Source organism: Passer domesticus, chromosome 6 (assembly GCF_036417665.1).
Source record: "Passer domesticus isolate bPasDom1 chromosome 6, bPasDom1.hap1, whole genome shotgun sequence".
Classification (NCBI taxonomy): domain Eukaryota; kingdom Metazoa; phylum Chordata; class Aves; order Passeriformes; family Passeridae; genus Passer; species Passer domesticus.
Genome location: NC_087479.1, coordinates 18,793,444 through 18,810,652, shown reverse-complemented (window position 1 = coordinate 18,810,652; position 17,209 = coordinate 18,793,444). Strand labels below are relative to the sequence as shown.

The following is a 17,209-nucleotide window of genomic DNA, read 5'->3' as shown; positions in this document are numbered from 1 at the left end:
TGTCACTGCAATTGAAGACCCTGAGATCTGCAGATGCTTTGTACTTGCCAAAGCTGATATCCTTCATTAAGTCCAAATGCATATGGGGGGCAAGGGAGGGCGACAGTCATTGGAAACAACATATAACAAGACAAAATAACATCAAACAACACAGTCCCTTTCATTGCATACTTTAGAGAGTGGGAATGTTTGGTTAGAGATCTGAATAATAAATAGTAGCTGGAAACATAAAAAGTATGCTTACAAGCTGAAAATACACATTAAGGAACTCAGCTATACTAAAGTTAACATGCTTGTTTATGTAGCCATTCACAGATAACTGTGTAGCAAAATTAAAAGCCATATCTAACCTTTATGGTTTCAAAGGAAGTGCTCTGCAAAACTGCCGTAGTTTAAGATGATCTCCTAAAATAATAACTTAGCAGATGTGAGCCTGTTTCATTTAGTGGAAAGCAAGTTGTGGAATCTATTGACAGCACAATTCACATCAGAACCAACATCAAGATGATAGTTTTAGCAAGTACATGTCTTACAGCACAGAATCTTAGATTCATGAACTACCATACTTGTTTAAAAGACTCTCCTCATAAGTCTCTAATTCACTAGAGTGAGGCAAAATAATCTGGCATTGTGCATTAATTTGGACAATATATGTAATGGTATTACAGAAATAGAAGCAGAATATTCCAGAGTCTGGTAGAAAATGAAAAAAAACCGCAAGAGTGTAATTAAATAATACAGCCCAGAGTCTACTCTGTCAGGCATCAGTGAATAATAGTCATTGAAGTCAGTGGTTCTGCAAAAGAAAAATAATTACCTGAGCAAAAATTTCCAGTTAAATGGTTTAGATTTTTGGGTTGTTTTTGGTTCTAAAGTTTTAAACAGACTGTGAGAGGACAAAGACTGGAGGTATAGTATGCAAATGAAAGTAATAGATCTAGCCTTCACTGAAGTCACTGAAAGTCCTTCAGTCATTGCAATGACTTTGTATCAAATCTATTTCAAGACTATTTAGCAGTAATATTAAGCTAATGTTTAATATTAATGCCTTTTTTCCCCTTTTTTTTTCTTCCCTGAAATCTATAAAGAGATTATAAGCCTTAGAATAGACTTCTAATGGGCTTGATCTTCCCTATTAAACGTTTCATGCTATTCAGCTTTTTCTTTTCTCTTTCATTTTACAGGCAGACCAGATCTGGCAGATAGTGAATATGAGGACTTTGCTGACTTCAGAAAGCTGACAGAAGCCAACAGACTTCAGTGAAATACACCTCCAAGCACAGACTTTTTGTAGCTTTAAAGTAACCTGTGGTTCATTTGCAAAGACATGGCTACTGGTTCTTTCAGCACACATGGAGGAAGACAACAAACATTGTAATCCTGGCTCATAAAGACTGTGTTTTCCTTATCAGAATAGGAGGCAGACCAATTATAAAAAGATTATTTTATGCTTAGCCTCCAGGACTTTAACTCTGGCCTGAACACTGGACAAAAATAGAAGCCAATTTTAATGACCTGAGATTTTGTTACCTGTTACGCTATTATTGTTATCAGTTCTTAAACACTTTGGTACTTTATTTCTTTAAATTAGACATGGGTTTGTGGACTAAAATGTGGCCCACAGATTGGGCTCTTCTCATGAAATCATGGCTTATCTTTTCCCTGGGGCTCTACATACAGGTCTCCAAAACTTTGGCCTGCCCAAAAGTTTGCCGCTGTGACCGGAACTTTGTCTACTGTAATGAACGAAGTTTGACCTCAGTGCCTCTTGGGATACCGGAGGGTGTAACCGTCCTCTACCTCCATAATAACCAAATTAATAATGCTGGATTTCCTGCAGAGTTGCACAATGTCCAGTCTGTGCACACAGTCTACCTGTATGGCAATCAATTGGATGAATTCCCCATGAACCTGCCCAAGAATGTCAGGGTTCTCCACCTGCAGGAAAACAACATTCAGACCATTTCACGTGCTGCTCTTGCTCAGCTTTTGAAGCTGGAAGAACTGCACTTGGATGACAACTCCATCTCCACTGTTGGCGTTGAGGATGGGGCATTCCAGGAAGCCATCAGCCTCAAGCTTCTGTTCTTGTCCAAGAATCACTTAAGCAGTGTGCCAGTAGGCCTTCCGCTGGACTTACAAGAACTTCGTGTAGATGAAAACCGAATTGCTGTCATTTCAGACCTGGCCTTCCAGAATCTTACAAGTCTGGAGCGTCTGATCTTGGATGGCAATCTCCTCACTAATAAAGGCATAGCTGAAGGCACTTTCAGTCACCTCTCTAAGCTCAAGGAATTCTCAATAGTTCGGAATTCACTGACTTACCCTCCTCCCGATCTTCCAGGTACACATCTGCTAAGACTTTACTTGCAGGACAACCAGATAACCCATATACCACTTACAGCCTTTTCAAACCTCCACAAACTGGAACGTCTTGATATTTCCAACAATCAGCTTCGGATGTTGACAAAGGGAGTATTTGATAATCTCCATAACCTGAGACAACTCACTGTAAGGAATAATCCCTGGTTATGTGACTGCAGCATTAAGTGGGTCACTGAGTGGCTCAAATTTATTCCTGCTTCCATCAATGTACGTGGTTTTATGTGCCAGGGACCAGAGCAGGTCCGAGGTATGGCAGTCAGGGAGCTCAATATGAATATGTTGTCATGCCCCACCACCACCCCTGGTCTGCCACTTATCATCACCCCAGTCCCAGCTACAACCATGCCGACTACATTAGTTCCCAGCCCATCATTTCCTCCCTCAAGTAATAAATATAATCCTCTCACTCCCATCATAGCCACACTCCCCACTGTGCCTGACAGGGAGGACAGAGAAAGGGTGACACCTCCTTTGTCTGAATGGATTCAGCTCTCCATCCATTTTGTGAATGACACTTGCATCCAAGTCAACTGGATGTCACTTTTTACCGTGATGGCATACAAACTCACATGGGTTAAAATGGGCCATAGTCTGGTAGGAGGAATAGTTCATGAACGAATAATTAGTGGGGAAAAGCAGCAATCAAGCTTGGTAAATCTGGAGCCCAAATCCACTTACCGGATTTGTTTGGTTCCACTGGATACTTATAACAACTACCGGACTGGAGAAGATACTGTCTGTTCAGAAGCCACCACCAAGGCTTCCTTTTTCAATGGCAGCAACATCCCTTCCAGCCATGAGCAGACGACTTCTCAGAATCTGGGCTCCCCATTTCTGCTGGCAGGGTTGATTGGGGGTGCAGTGATATTTGTCCTCGTGGTCTTGCTCAGCATTTTTTGCTGGCACATGCACAAAAAAGGTCGTTACACCTCCCAGAAGTGGAAATATAACCGGGGCCGTCGGAAAGACGACTACTGTGAGGCAGGGACCAAGAAGGACAACTCCATCCTGGAGATGACGGAAACCAGCTTCCAGATTGTCTCCTTAAATAATGATCAGCTCCTTAAAGGAGATTTCAGACTGCAGCCCATTTATACCCCAAACGGGGGCATTAACTACACAGACTGCCACATCCCGAACAACATGCGATACTGCAACAGCAACGTGTCAGACCTGGAGCACTGTCATACGTGATAGTGAGGGACCATGGGGGTCTCTAGGACAAGGAGAAAAAACTCTAGAAAAAATAAGCCCCCCAAGAATAAAGAAAAAAATTACATTTGATAAATGTTATACAGATGCATTTATGCATTTGAATACTCTGTAATTTATACGGTGTACTATATAATGGGATTTAAAAAAAAGTGCTATCTTTTCTATTTCAAGTTAATTGCAAATGGTTTTGTAACTCTTTGCTTTTTAAATCTTTAAAAACTATTGCTGAGTACTGTACAGGGTTGTACAATAAGAACCCAATGTCATGGCAAAGGAAAGAATGACTCATTCTTCAAACATTAACCACTTTGCTGTCAAAGCAGTCTGAGGGATGTTAAGTTTCTAGGTGTCCTGGAATACAGGAAAATAAGTGCATAGTTAAACAGGGTCACTAGGAACAGACAAAGACAATTCAGATAAAATGGGCACAATCCTTCTGACATGAACCCAGCAGTTGCTGTTGAGCTTCAAACAATTGGAAATACATCCCTTCTTCTTTGTCAGGTCTGCACTTCTCACCTCCAACTGAAAGCTGGAGTACTGAGAGCTGCCAAAAAAGCTACTCTCTTGTTTGATTAGTTTTCTTTCAATCTACTTGCAATAGGAAACATGGAAAGAACTCCGTGTCAAACTCAAAGTGACCTTGATTCCTATTTGCAAAAGTTGCTCTGAAAATGTCCCCAATACTACATACTTTATCTCAGAAACTGTTTGTGCTTTTCATTAGGATTAAGAAGCTTTAGGCGTTCACTGACCCTTCTCAGTGAGAGGTGAAGGTTATGTAAGAATATGTAACAGAGAGCTGTCATTAAGTTGCACCTCTTAATAGAGCATCATTTGTTATCATAGCATGTTCAGGTAAAGACAGAATGAGGGAAATTCTGAGTGCTCCCAGCTCTGCAGTATTCATGTACGTGTTCATGTTAATTTGAAATCAAAAAGTGTGTATTGCTGAAAACATGGTGCAAAATATAATGGCAATAGAAAGATTTTGCTAATAATTTGTATGGTTCAAGCCTTGTTTGATCTAAGGGCCTGAGTTATGTTCGGTATGGAGAAATAGGGGAAAGAAAGACAAAAGAGAAAACAAACAATAAATACATTGTAAAAAATTATTTAGTATTGGGAAGACCTTGAGGGCTTTTATAAACTGAAATATCTTCAGTGGGGAAGATCATGTACAAATCTTTGTGGGTTTTGTTTGTTGTTTGTTTTGCTTTTTTTCCTTCCCAATTAAAATATACAGAGACTGACATTAGCTAAGCATTTGATTGACTGGGAAATTTTGAGAACACAGGTACACAGTGTCCCTCTGAATTACCCTTCTTTTACCTTAAGCATTTTGAAGTTTTCCGTAATGATTTCTGCTTCACAACCAGTAGCTGGGATTAGAATTTGCTTTTTTATACCCTCAGATTCTTCTCAGTCCTTGAGCTTTACGTGCACTATGCAAAATATCATGCTTGTATTAAAACCATAATGCAGCTCTCAAAATTAGGTAATATTTCAGCCACTCTGCTAACTCAGTGACTGCCAAGAACTGTGGTGCAATCTCATTATTTAGGAGTTTTCAGTTTGCTTTTTAAATGTAGCTAATTTTCTCCTGAGTTTGGGGACAAGCTAAAACTACATCATATAGGGAAAAAAAAAAAAAAAAAGATAGAGACAAAACTTCCCTGTGGTAGTAGGGAACCAAAGAGAGAAAGTTTTACAGTGATCACCTAGGGATAGACAGAAAGTTACTCCATGTGGATTAGAAGATTAGAAGTAAAGGCTGAAGCACTTTCATAGTGGAATGCTTAGACATTCCACTTTATGAAGCTCCTTTTGCTGGGAGAGAAGGTTTTAATCCTTTCCTTCACTCATTTCACTCAACCCATTCTTGAAACTCAGCAGTCTATGAGCATGTATTTTCTGTAATTCAGATCACACGATAACACTAATTTTCTGCAATGACAAAAACCCAGTTATGATTGATGGCAAAGTATGACCATTTTGTAAGGAACCACATCCTGCCACCAACACCTTTTAAAAAAATCACATTTTGAAATTACAGTCTAATTTCTATATATTTGCTATTTTCTCCAGCTATAGCAGGTATTCTAAGCAACCTTGTGGCTACTGTAATAGTTAAGTCACTACAATGTTGGTGATTAAAAGTTTACCATATGATTTCAAATAGCATAATTCTAGGTAGAAAAGTCTATGCAAAGTGGATGGTTTTTTTCTGTCATCTATTTACTGTCATCTAAAGGTTTATACTTTTGGGCTTTGGTTTTGGTGGTTTCTTTTTTGTTGTTGTTTGTTTTGTTTTGTTTAACATATTTTAGATGCCACAGCTCAAAGGACAAGCAGCAAACAGTTGTGCTTCTGCACACTTCTGTTGAATGCTGGAGTTCGCTTGAAGTTAAGCAGAGCCAGTGATTCCCATTGGGTGTGGACATAGTATTTAATTTCAATGAAATAACTGGTTGTACATTTGGTTTCAAAAGGCCTCCTTTGAAAATACAAACTGAATAGTATTTACTGATGCAGGAGGAATCTCCAGTTCTAGACCTCAGTATACTATAGGCACCTTATTTGTGGCAATTGACTTATTCAGGGAGTTTGGCCTGTACTGCAGGTGAATGATCCAGAAGCCCAACCTGATGACAGCAAATCTGGTTACTTATAGATAGGGTGATAACAGAAGGCATTCACAAACTGTTCATTTCGATCTTGAATGATAAAACATATATATGTATGTTTATATATATATGTAGACTATGACTCGCTTACCTAGATCAAAAATCACAATGATATTAAAGATATCATACTTTATGTTTCTCTTCAATATGAAAAAAAATCAATTTGTATGGGATACTGACAAAAGTTTCTTTACTATAAAGGCTCTTCTGAGAAAACATAGCTAGCACCTTGTACTGAAATTTGTGGATAGAGCTGGGAATATTATCTAAAAAATTCAGAGTTGTAGTCAACTGAAAGGTCATATCTGGAATTGGAAGAATTTTCTCCCTATTTAATTGTTCCTTAGCTCCAAAAGAGTTAATGTATTTGAACCCACAATTGAATTTGAGATTTCTAAAAGTGTCAATGACACAAACATCTGAGATTTCATTTCAGTTCCCACCTAGATAAGCCCTTAGTGAACAAATTTCACTAGGTCAAGTATGTAGAAAAAGTCAGAGTTAAAATTGGACAGTGATCTTTTGGCAATAAAAAGTTTAAGACTCATAGCTGTTTCCTTTGGCTTTGTAAAACTGGGGAGATCTTTGCTTTGGATAGATATCTGACTACATATAATAACTAAAGGCTATAGAGCAGAAGTGCCAAATATGTACACATGCAACTCATTCAAAATGTTCACTTTTAAGTCCTGATTTGGTCAAGTTCATTGGATCTAGGGACAATTTTTTTTCAGACAAAATCTCACCCATCTTCCATTGTATACTGCTAATAGTTGACATAGACATGCAGAAAGATTGGTGAGTAGAATAAAAGAAGCATTTTAGTGAAATTTTGTTAAAGAAGTATCACGACACTGCTGTTTCCAGTACTTGGCTTCCTTCTGAAGACGTATGTATTTACAAACAGGTCCTTATTTTCATGGATTGTGTCACTTTAATAAGTGCTACTTGCATGTGGCTTGCTGGCAGAAACAAACACCTGATTAATGCATGGACTTTGTGTTAACAGGTTCTTATTGCAACATTATTACCGAATTTCTTTATAAGAATATTTAGGGAATAAGCTACTTTGATCTGCAAAGATACTCGCAGTTTTCCATGTAACCCAATAAAGGACTACAGTGAATATCATGTAAAACAGAAAAATGAAGTAGCATATGATATTTGCTAGTAGAGTAGTTCAACTGTATTTTTCTCTGAACAATTTTCTTTTTTTCATGAGAACAAGTTTCCCCCTCTGAAAAAATTATTGATTTCAATTTTGCAAACAGAAAAATTTTATGCATATTGATAATATTGTTTTAAGGGTCTACATAAGGCACTTTATTAATGGCATTGAAGTAAAAGTTCAGTCTCAGCTTTTGACAGTAAAGTGGTTAATTCCCATTGAATTCTACATTTATAGTACTTCTTCACTTTAAATTTAACATGGAGATATTAAAGTTTTTTTTCTTTAGAACATGAGAATAATGGTTTTACACATGACTTATCTTTACAGCTCAGTGGAATAACAAAACAGAAGTGAGTGCCAAAACCAAAAGTTACTGGCTCTGAACCTCATCAAATCCTGCCTGATGCTCTCTTCTAAACACAGAGATAATCCTAGGAAGCTGATGATCACTCCTTCCCTGAACTCTATTGAACAGGGCACTCTGTATCCCAGATGATACTACAGGCAATATTGAAGCATTTGGCATTAAACTTTTGTACAGCAGAGAATGTTTTATTCTTTAAAAGGACGCTGGCTAGTAGTCCATACGGAAAACTAGCACAGAAGAGATTTGGCAACCTTTTATTACACTGGGGCTCTGTGGAAATGTGCCTCATGAGAGCTGAATTCTGATCCTCCCAGAAACAGATAAGCTACTAAACAAATTGTTATCATGAGTTGATCCCAAATATCTGAAGATGATCTTTCATAAAATTGATTTAAACTGGGATATGCACACTTGATTCTGTTCTGTGTTTGGTATACTTTCTATCTTTAACATGGAAAAGTAGATGGTTTGAAGTCTGCGTTACCTGTTTTCTGCAATCTGCCATGTTGCACGCATTGTTAACTTCAAAACCTCACTATACACTATATATTATCTTGTTGACATATTCAGTAAAGAGTTATTTAAAAAATACAACAACTTTGCTGTATTTATATTAGCAAGTTAATTAAAATAAGGATGTGGGTGTCTGAAAGGGAAAAAAAAAAAATATCCATCTTTTGTACTTTCATTCATGGAGACATTTTCAGATGTTCTACTGAGACTTCTGTCTGTTCAATCCTCTCTTCAGTTTCTAAAAGAAAAATATTATTTGTCTCTCAAAGAGTTAAAGAATTTTTTACCTCAGTTTCTCAGATTTAATCTTATCTTTAAAAAGTTATCTCTTTCTAATATGCATATAGAAAAACAATGTAAAATAAGAACAGACTGTACTCCAGTGTTTGCAATTAATAGGTACACTTAAGGAGCTACACATGCCAATAACAAATATATATATGTGGAAGCCGTGACTCATTATATGCATAGACAATTGATAAATGCATTTGACATTTATGACATGACAATCAAGAATCTGACTTTTAATGATTGTTATCTATTTAATGTTTCCTTGACATGAAATATGACTTTTTTTCCAATTCTCCCTTCAAAATTGTTCTTGAATTTTCAGAATGCACAACATTCATACATAAGCCTTAATAAATTTTTGTATAAAGCAAATCTTATACATAACATATATGGTAATATATACTATATATAAAGAGATGGTTTAGCTGCTTAGAAATAGAAATTACCCCTCTTCTACTTCCATATACAAGAGCTAATTTTTTGCTTTACTATAAAGTGAGATGCTGAGTGCTGTGTTATTTCAAAGCTTAGAAATTTAATATTGCTGAGTGTCACAGTTCCTCAACAAATTGTCTTACTCTCTTTCTTAACCCTGAGTATCATGTAAAACTCCCTAGGGCTGGTGTGCTCCACACCTAACCCTGCCTCTTTGCCCTTGTCATATGCCTCCCCTCATTTGATGTTTCTACTGAAGCACATTAGACCCTGATAACTAAAACTACTTGCCTTACCACAGGAGGGTGGAAAAAAAGAGATAATGAGGATGACAAACACCTGCCATCAGTTATGTATTTCTGACAATGAGGGAATCATCATTTTCAATTGATAGTATTTTCTGTCAAAAAAAGGAGTCTACAACTACTGACTTCATCAGGTGATCTTTTAATAACCCAAAATTATTTATTTTAGCAAAGATAAAACTTTGTTTTTAATACTTCTAAGCTCAGTTTTCTGGAATTTTTCATTCATGTGCAATTGTGTATAAATTTCTTGTGTATAGAGGATTTAACTACAAAGATCTCTCAAAGAAAGCACATGGACAAGTATTTTTCATTATTGTTCAGTCAAAATGTTTAACATTCCACTTAAAAAAGAGTTCTTCCATTGAAGAAGCGTTATGGTACCATGTGGAGAAACTGCATTCCACCATTAAAGTAGGTAACAAATATTTTAGTTCTGCTTGAAATGCCACTGTCAACAAAGGCTGGAACAAAATTACTAAAGTACTTCCATTACACAGAGAGAGACTTGGTGAATTTTTTACCAATAATTGCCATTCCTGAAAAAAATTAGCACATTTTTATGGTGAAATCCTGATGCCACTGCCTCTCAACTATAAATCACAATCATATATAAAACAAGGATTATTAAAAATATGCAATATGACACATTGTATAGCACATCACACTATGTATTCCCAAATGAAATACATCAACTGAATAAGGCAGTAGGCCCATGCCTCTTTTATGAAAAGCTGGGAAAGCTGTGAAAAAGACTGTGCAGAAAATAAGGGGGGAGCTAATATGTTCTGAGCAACACTGGCCAATATAAAGCCATGGAAGAGAAGGACATTTAAAGCCAAAATTGGGCCTTTGGGCATAGCAAGAATATTCTTTTTTCACATGAACAGATGCTTTTTTTGATTATAGCTTCATATTATGGCTAAATTGTGACTAAAAAAATGCATGTATGAATACTCAGAAAGAAAAAAGAAAAGAAGGAAGAGAGAATGTCGATTTGACTAGAAAGTCAAACAATTTAAGCGACGGTTTTATAATCCTGACCTCATATATTTTCACAAACTGCTTTGGGCATTCAAATTATGTATTGGTTAGGAACCAATACATAATTCATTGCTTTCTGACTTACAGTGGAAATGATAGGAATTTCTCACCATTTAGGAAACATGTTAAGAAAATTTGAAAGTTGATGTGAAGTCAAGTTCTGCAGTATATGCTGACGTGAACAATGATATTTATTCAAGCAGGGCATTAGCAGGTGTTTGTAAGTGAGGACTGCAGAAGCAAGACATGCACATTATTTCATTTCCAAGAAAACTCCATACCCGGCAGAAAGCACGCATGAGTTACCAAGAAGAGATGACTTAGAAAAACAAACAAGTACAAACCTAAGTGGAGATATTACATAATATTATAGTTATTTTAATAGTATAGTACAGTTAAGTAATTTAGGCAATTAGAAAAAGGGTTAATTAAAAGTATTGAATCTTTTCATGTTTCCCATCCCTAGGAAGATATATTCAATTTCCAGTTAACAAGAAATACATTTAGACAGATTTTTACTTACATCTTCGTTGGAGGTTAGATTTGAAACCAGTGTTTTTTTTTTAAATTGGTCATGATATGTATTTGAAGTCTTTGCATGAACTGATTTATTTTATCAGCTATGAAGAGTTTGAGGAATAAACTATGTGCAATACTTGCTTTCATGAGAAACAAGTAGCAAGTATATGGCTAGCACTTTCTGATTTTGTTTTGGCTTTCCTTTTTATAATTTAACTTTACAAAAATGAAGCAAATTTGAAGTAGAGCAAATTTTAACTATTTTCTGCTGTAATTACAGCAGTAAGACTGTGTAGTCTTACTATCAGAGGACAAAATTTAAGAATACTAAGTTAAGAAAAATTATCTTAAAGAATTTTGATATCAATTTTCAGTTGAATTAATTATTTTTCAACATTTAGTTACAACATTTAGTCGTGGTGAGAATTTGAGCTAGATACATTTTCTAAACTCAGGTTTGTGGTTATAGGAACTTTGGCTTCATAGGTTCCGTTTTACAGATTATTATTAGCAGCTGTACAAAGAGAAGGGAACAAAGGTTTCTTCTTCCTTAAAGTGTCAGATTTCTTTCTGTAGAGATTGAGGAGGAAATACAGCTACTTCACAGAGATCTTCCTCAAGAAACAAGGTGGCCAGAACAGAAGGAAAGTACATGCAGTCATGGCATTTCTCTTTGATGACTTCAGAAGCTGGCAGAAGTAGAGCTGAATCATATTGTGAGGGATGCAGCAAATTACAGGTGTTCTGCATTATTATATAGGACATCAGAAAAATTCAGATATTTTCTACATCATTATCATTACTGTTGACTTTCTATGTTTTGGTTTTTTTTTTCCTCTGTGGTCTATATTTCTTTCCCTGTGTTTGACAGTTTTTCCTTGTCATAGGAGCTGCCTTTTAATTCACTCTTCTGCTTCATGAAGAACCTGATTTTTCTACAGGATTTTTGTGTAATGCCCCAAAAGGGCACTTCTGTTATATGTGAGCAAATGCATTTGTGTGTAGCAGCCCAAAGGGAGTTTTCATTGCCACTCATTCTCCTCAGGTTATTAATTTAACTGTTTGAAAAAGTTCTTTCTGAGATGAGCCACACAGCCAGTGTGCCATTACAGGAAAACTTAGAAATTTGGTGGGTAATATTGCTTTAGTGTTTTACTTTGGAGTAATAGTGAATGAACTGATATAAGTAGTGAAGTTCCACTAACAGACTACTCTGAACATCAAAGCTGTTTTAGTATTTGGAGCAGGGGTAGAGACAGAGAGATACATTTGAAAGACAGAAATCCTGCAAATAAAAATGACTTTTAAATAAATATGAGCCAAAATAAAAGAGTTCTGTTCAGACCTAGGATACCAAAAAATTGTGGAAAATATAAAGATGCAAAAATTTCTTCTATTGTTTTCTCTATTTGTGGGATTCAATTAGGGTTGCTGCTTATTTTAAGTGACTAAATTAAAACACTGTTAGAAAATCTTTGCCTGGGTTGAGAAAAATTCTTTGTTTTATACATTTCCATTAAAGATTTAAATTTTCTTTTTCAATTTTCTTCCCCGAAGAAACTAGTGTCTGCTGTGTTGCAGTGAATTCAGAAAGCTGCATGCTTGTCAGTTAAAACAACGTATCACAGTAGACATTCCTCCACCTTGCTTTAGAAGACAAATTGTTTAGAGAAACATTTCTTCAAGCCCTAATAATCCAGCAAACAGTTGGATCGGGGGAAAATTTAACAATGTTTGAAAGACTGATGTTAATTTGAAGTTGTAAAGAAATTCACTGTCCAATGAATGCTTTCTTTTCATTAATTCTAAAAGATGACATGCACTTATTTAATTTTAGATTTAGACAGCTGATGAAGGATAAGTGAAATAACCATAGCAAATAACAAAATTATGAGTAAAGCACTAACAGCATTAGTTTAGGGCAGACTATATGACTGAAATAACATGAATGTCCTCAAGTTGTAATTTACTGCTTGCTGTAAAATGCAGCTGTATTTTCTAATGAACACAATGACCTTCAGAACTTTTTGATCAGATATTTCTCATAATTATTCAAAAATTGTGTTTCAGAAGCCATCCTGCAGAAAGATCTTTTAGCCATGCTAAATACTCTGGTGTTTTAAGTGCTTCCAGCCCTGACAGGTCTTTGGTAATGCTCTGTTGGATTTGCTTGTAGGTTTTTTCCTTTTGTTTTTCTAGCTTGACTACCTTGGCTGGAGCCAATCAGGTGAAGTGTATCCATTTTTCCATGTGCAGGTTTTTCCCAGGGCAGCTGGACAAAATGGAAGAGGCAAATTAGGACAGATCCTTTCAGTCCTCTGATGGTGACCCACAAGGAGCTGGCCATGCAGTGTCCCCTGCCCAGCTGCTACAGGGCTCTCAGCAGGGGCTATGAAGAGGGAGGATGACAGCGGTGTGACGGATGATGGTGCCTGTCACCTCTGCTCAGCAGCACACTCCCTGCCGTGTGCTTCTGCAACATTCAGTCTAGCACACCTGCATCAGCAAAAGGATCTCTTCTGAGTGACCTCTGGTGTGTTTATGAGCCTGTTGAACAAGCTGAATAGCACAGAGGGGACTGGGATCTGCTTTCTGAGTGTCAGATCCACATTTTCCAGGTTCTTTTCACCAGCTACACACACTACATTCCTGAAAAAGTGATAGAAACATAAATTAAACTGACAAAAGCGAAAGCTTTTGTAAGTTATCACAAATTCAAAGTTTATGCTAAAGGCTCTAGTTTGGCATATTATATAAGAATTTATATTAATATTTTTAACATGGTATCCACATCCTTAAAGAGTACTTGGATGCATCTCTTTATGGAAAAGATTAACAAATTGTAAATTGCATAGGAATTTAAAAGGACTGGAATAATCTGTGGATCCTCTTACAGTCTTCTTCAAAGGGAATTATTCTAAGAGTATCACATATTGAAATGAATCCTGAAGTATATCTTTTTAGCCAAACACCTTATAAAACCACTGTCAGATTAGAATAATTTATGTAGAAGGCCATGTAGGTCAGTTATGATTTCTTCTCTAGATCCACAGATACATTTCTAATCTTCAGTCATTTAGTGCACTGGAAAGACAAATTCTATCACTAAAATGCTAATGATCCTGAGCCTGCATACTTGTTGATTCTTGCTTATAATGGGAAAAAAGATACATCCTCTCCTAACCTGGAGATAAGCACTGGGTAAAAGCTAGGTATTTTTGTTATTTCACAATATGCAGCTCTGCTGAAAACCAGTAAATTTACCTAGAGACATTTTAGTAGAACATAAGAAGCTGCTTTACCATTTTGAGAGTTTTCCTTAATATATGAACTCCACAGGAACTCAATAACAATATACAAAATTGAATGGAATTATATAATCAAGATATCCATAATTCTGCTTAAAAACATGATAGGTAAAAAAGTAAACAATGATTGTACGTAAAGCCAGGACTTCATTATTAATAAAACTTTAATCAGAAAGCTAGTCAACATCTAATTATAACAAAAAATTAAGAAAATAAAGAGCATAAAGGAAGGATACCACCATTACTAAAAAAGCCCCAAACCAAAGTAAAAAAAAAAAAAAAAAAAAAAGCAAAACAACCCTCAATAACAGTACAGTTAGGAGTGTAACACACTTTTCCCAGCTGCTAATGGTTTTGTTGAACCTTTCACTCTCCTTTGGGATCCTTCCACTAGTTATGGTACCATGTAGAAATCACCAGCACTCAAACTATTTCACAGGGAAGATTATGATAAAATTGTTGTTTTCTTCTTCACTTTAGGATTTGCTGGGACAATATTTGTTTCTTTTTATAATGGTCTTTCACACATTGTTTCTCTTCATTGCTATGCAATCCACAGTACATTCAAATTTACTACTTATGATGCACGTGTCATACCCCCATACCCCAATTTTCTTCAGGTCTGCATTTCTTTAAGTGCTGATGACCTGTTCATAGCAATGGGATCTCTGGTGCCAGGCTGCGACTCTGCTCTTATTCCACACCAATATTCCTCTGTACTCCTTGCTTTGCTTCCCCTTCCCAACACCAACACACTAGAAGATTCCCTTCTCCACCAACACACCAGCCTTGTAATTCTCTACATTGCTTCATTGCATTAGGTTCACAAATTTTATATGGAACAACTATATGTTCATTTTATGTAGGACAACTACTTTTTACAACTATATGTGAAACTGGTTATACCATAGGAAGACAAGCCATATTGAAACAAACTAAACATTGTAATCCAGTTATGAGAGAAAAATACCGTTACAGTTAAACTACGTCAAAAAAAAGTTGCAGGTAGATCAAGAAAAATCATAAAAAGTAGACTTGACAAGCCATTGTTCTGAGGCCTCACAAACTCAGTACGGATCCTGTGGCCCATTTGTAGTAATGAAAATAATGTAATACTGAGCTACAGGCTAGGACACATAGAGCACATGTTAAAAATGCTGTAATAAAGCCATTGTACATCCTCTGTACCCTAGTTTAGAGATTAGAACCTACATGATTATAAAAGAAAGTCTACTAAAGATTAGAAAGCATTATCTTAGCTGTAGGAGTATTTACAAATTTGCTTAAAGAGTTTAAAAACACAAAACTCTGGATAAGAAAATGTGGCTTATTTTTTGTTTTCTAGCACTATTGCTCTACTACTTAAGATTTATGGTTTAGTTGAAACAAAACCTTCTGAAAGAGAATGTATTGTGGAAACCCATGACAAAGTAATAGTTTCTGCAGTGATTCTGCAACCCTTACTTAGCAAAAATTTGTTTCTGAGAAGTCTTTACAAACTGTCAATTCCACTTTAGAAAACACTATCCTTCTCAGTGTGATGGTTGGCTTTGCTAATGAGATTATATTTCTTATAAGACTTTTCTAAAGTCTTATTCTCATGCTCTGGCTTATTTTTCTTTTCTGAACAGATTCTGAGTCTTTAACCTTACCAACATTTAAAGTCATTAATTCATTAATTCTCATATTGAGATATTGCTCTCTAAGTTAAAAATGTAGGGAATTGTTGCTTAATCTGAAGTGGATACATATTCCATATCCCTCAATACTTCTCTAAGAAGCATACATTTATGTAGTTGTATGCTATGTGGTGATTGTTTGCTCATGTAAAGAGACACAGATCAGAAATCTGGCTTAAAGTTAAATGCATTACTAGACAGATATTAAAGCAATATCATACTCAAATTAGATGTTTTAGTCTATTCTATAGGGCATCTTCCATACTTTTATTACTTGAAAAGAATCCTTAGTAGGCTTCCCAAAATGTCCCGATTTCTCATTTTCTTGTTTTTTGAAAAACAGTCTTTCCGTTACCTCTTCCTTGTTTGGTGAAAATCTAATTATAACTTGTCTGTCTTACAGAATAATGTGTCTACTTGATGCATTTGTAAATTTGTAATAGGATGATAGGCTTTGTTTTAATTTAATTAAAGGTTATCAGATGGTTAAATCAATTTACCTTTACAAAACTAAAATCTTCCTCTCTCAAAGGAGGAAAATCCAGTCTCAAAAGAAAACATTATGATTTCATTATTGCTATGCATTCTCGGGCTTTCTGCTGTTAAATAAAACATCACTGAATAGATAGTGCTGAAATGAATAAACCTCTATAATAACTGTTTTGTTAAAGCTAATATAACTGAAGGCATATCTGTACTTCAGCTGTAAATATCCGTATATTGAATTTTGAAAAAATATGCTAGAGAGAAAAAAGCCAATATAAATTGATTGGAAAACCTGCTGGTGTTGCTTACATTCCTCAAATGATCAAATGAAACAATTTGAAGTTGTTTTCAAAACAGGCTTTTAACATAGCTAAAACAAACTCCTGAATGTGCTTCTTTACCTCTGATCAGTGCTCAGCTGTATGTCCTACGTGTGTCTTTTCTCTTTTATTCTTGAATGTCACTTCTTTTTCCATCCCAGATATGAAGCAAAAATAGTTTATTCAAGCTGGCACAAATATGGTTTTAGCTAGTGGAAGAATGCATTCCAGTCACACTTCTGTGCCCTCGTCATCCATCCAAATACGGCTGTAAACAGTATTAGATAACTTCATCAATTTATCTGGCAAAGATTTTTTATGGTCTATTTGCTAAAGCTTTGCTTAGTCTTAAGTATTCGTCAACCATTTTCCTGAGTCTAAATATTAGCTATTTTAGCTATTTTGCTTTTCCTAATGAAAAAGACTGTTTATTAGCAAACTTTTCCTCTTGATACTTCCATAATTTCCCTTATGCTTAGTATTT

General features: G+C 35.8%; 1 protein-coding gene across 9 annotated transcripts in view; it reads left to right on the top strand.

Annotated features, from left to right (window-relative positions):
- FLRT2 (fibronectin leucine rich transmembrane protein 2) overlaps positions 1-16,604 on the top strand; it is a 79,903-nt gene extending 63,299 nt beyond the window's left edge. For all 9 annotated transcript variants that reach the window (XM_064423671.1, XM_064423673.1, XM_064423670.1 and 6 more), the window contains one exon: positions 1,185-16,604. In XM_064423671.1, coding sequence (XP_064279741.1) covers positions 1,594-3,579 — 1,986 coding nt within the window. In that variant the 5' untranslated portion in view covers positions 1,185-1,593 and the 3' untranslated portion in view covers positions 3,580-16,604. The remainder of the gene's footprint in view (positions 1-1,184) is intronic.
- Positions 16,605-17,209: the final 605 nt, after the last annotated feature.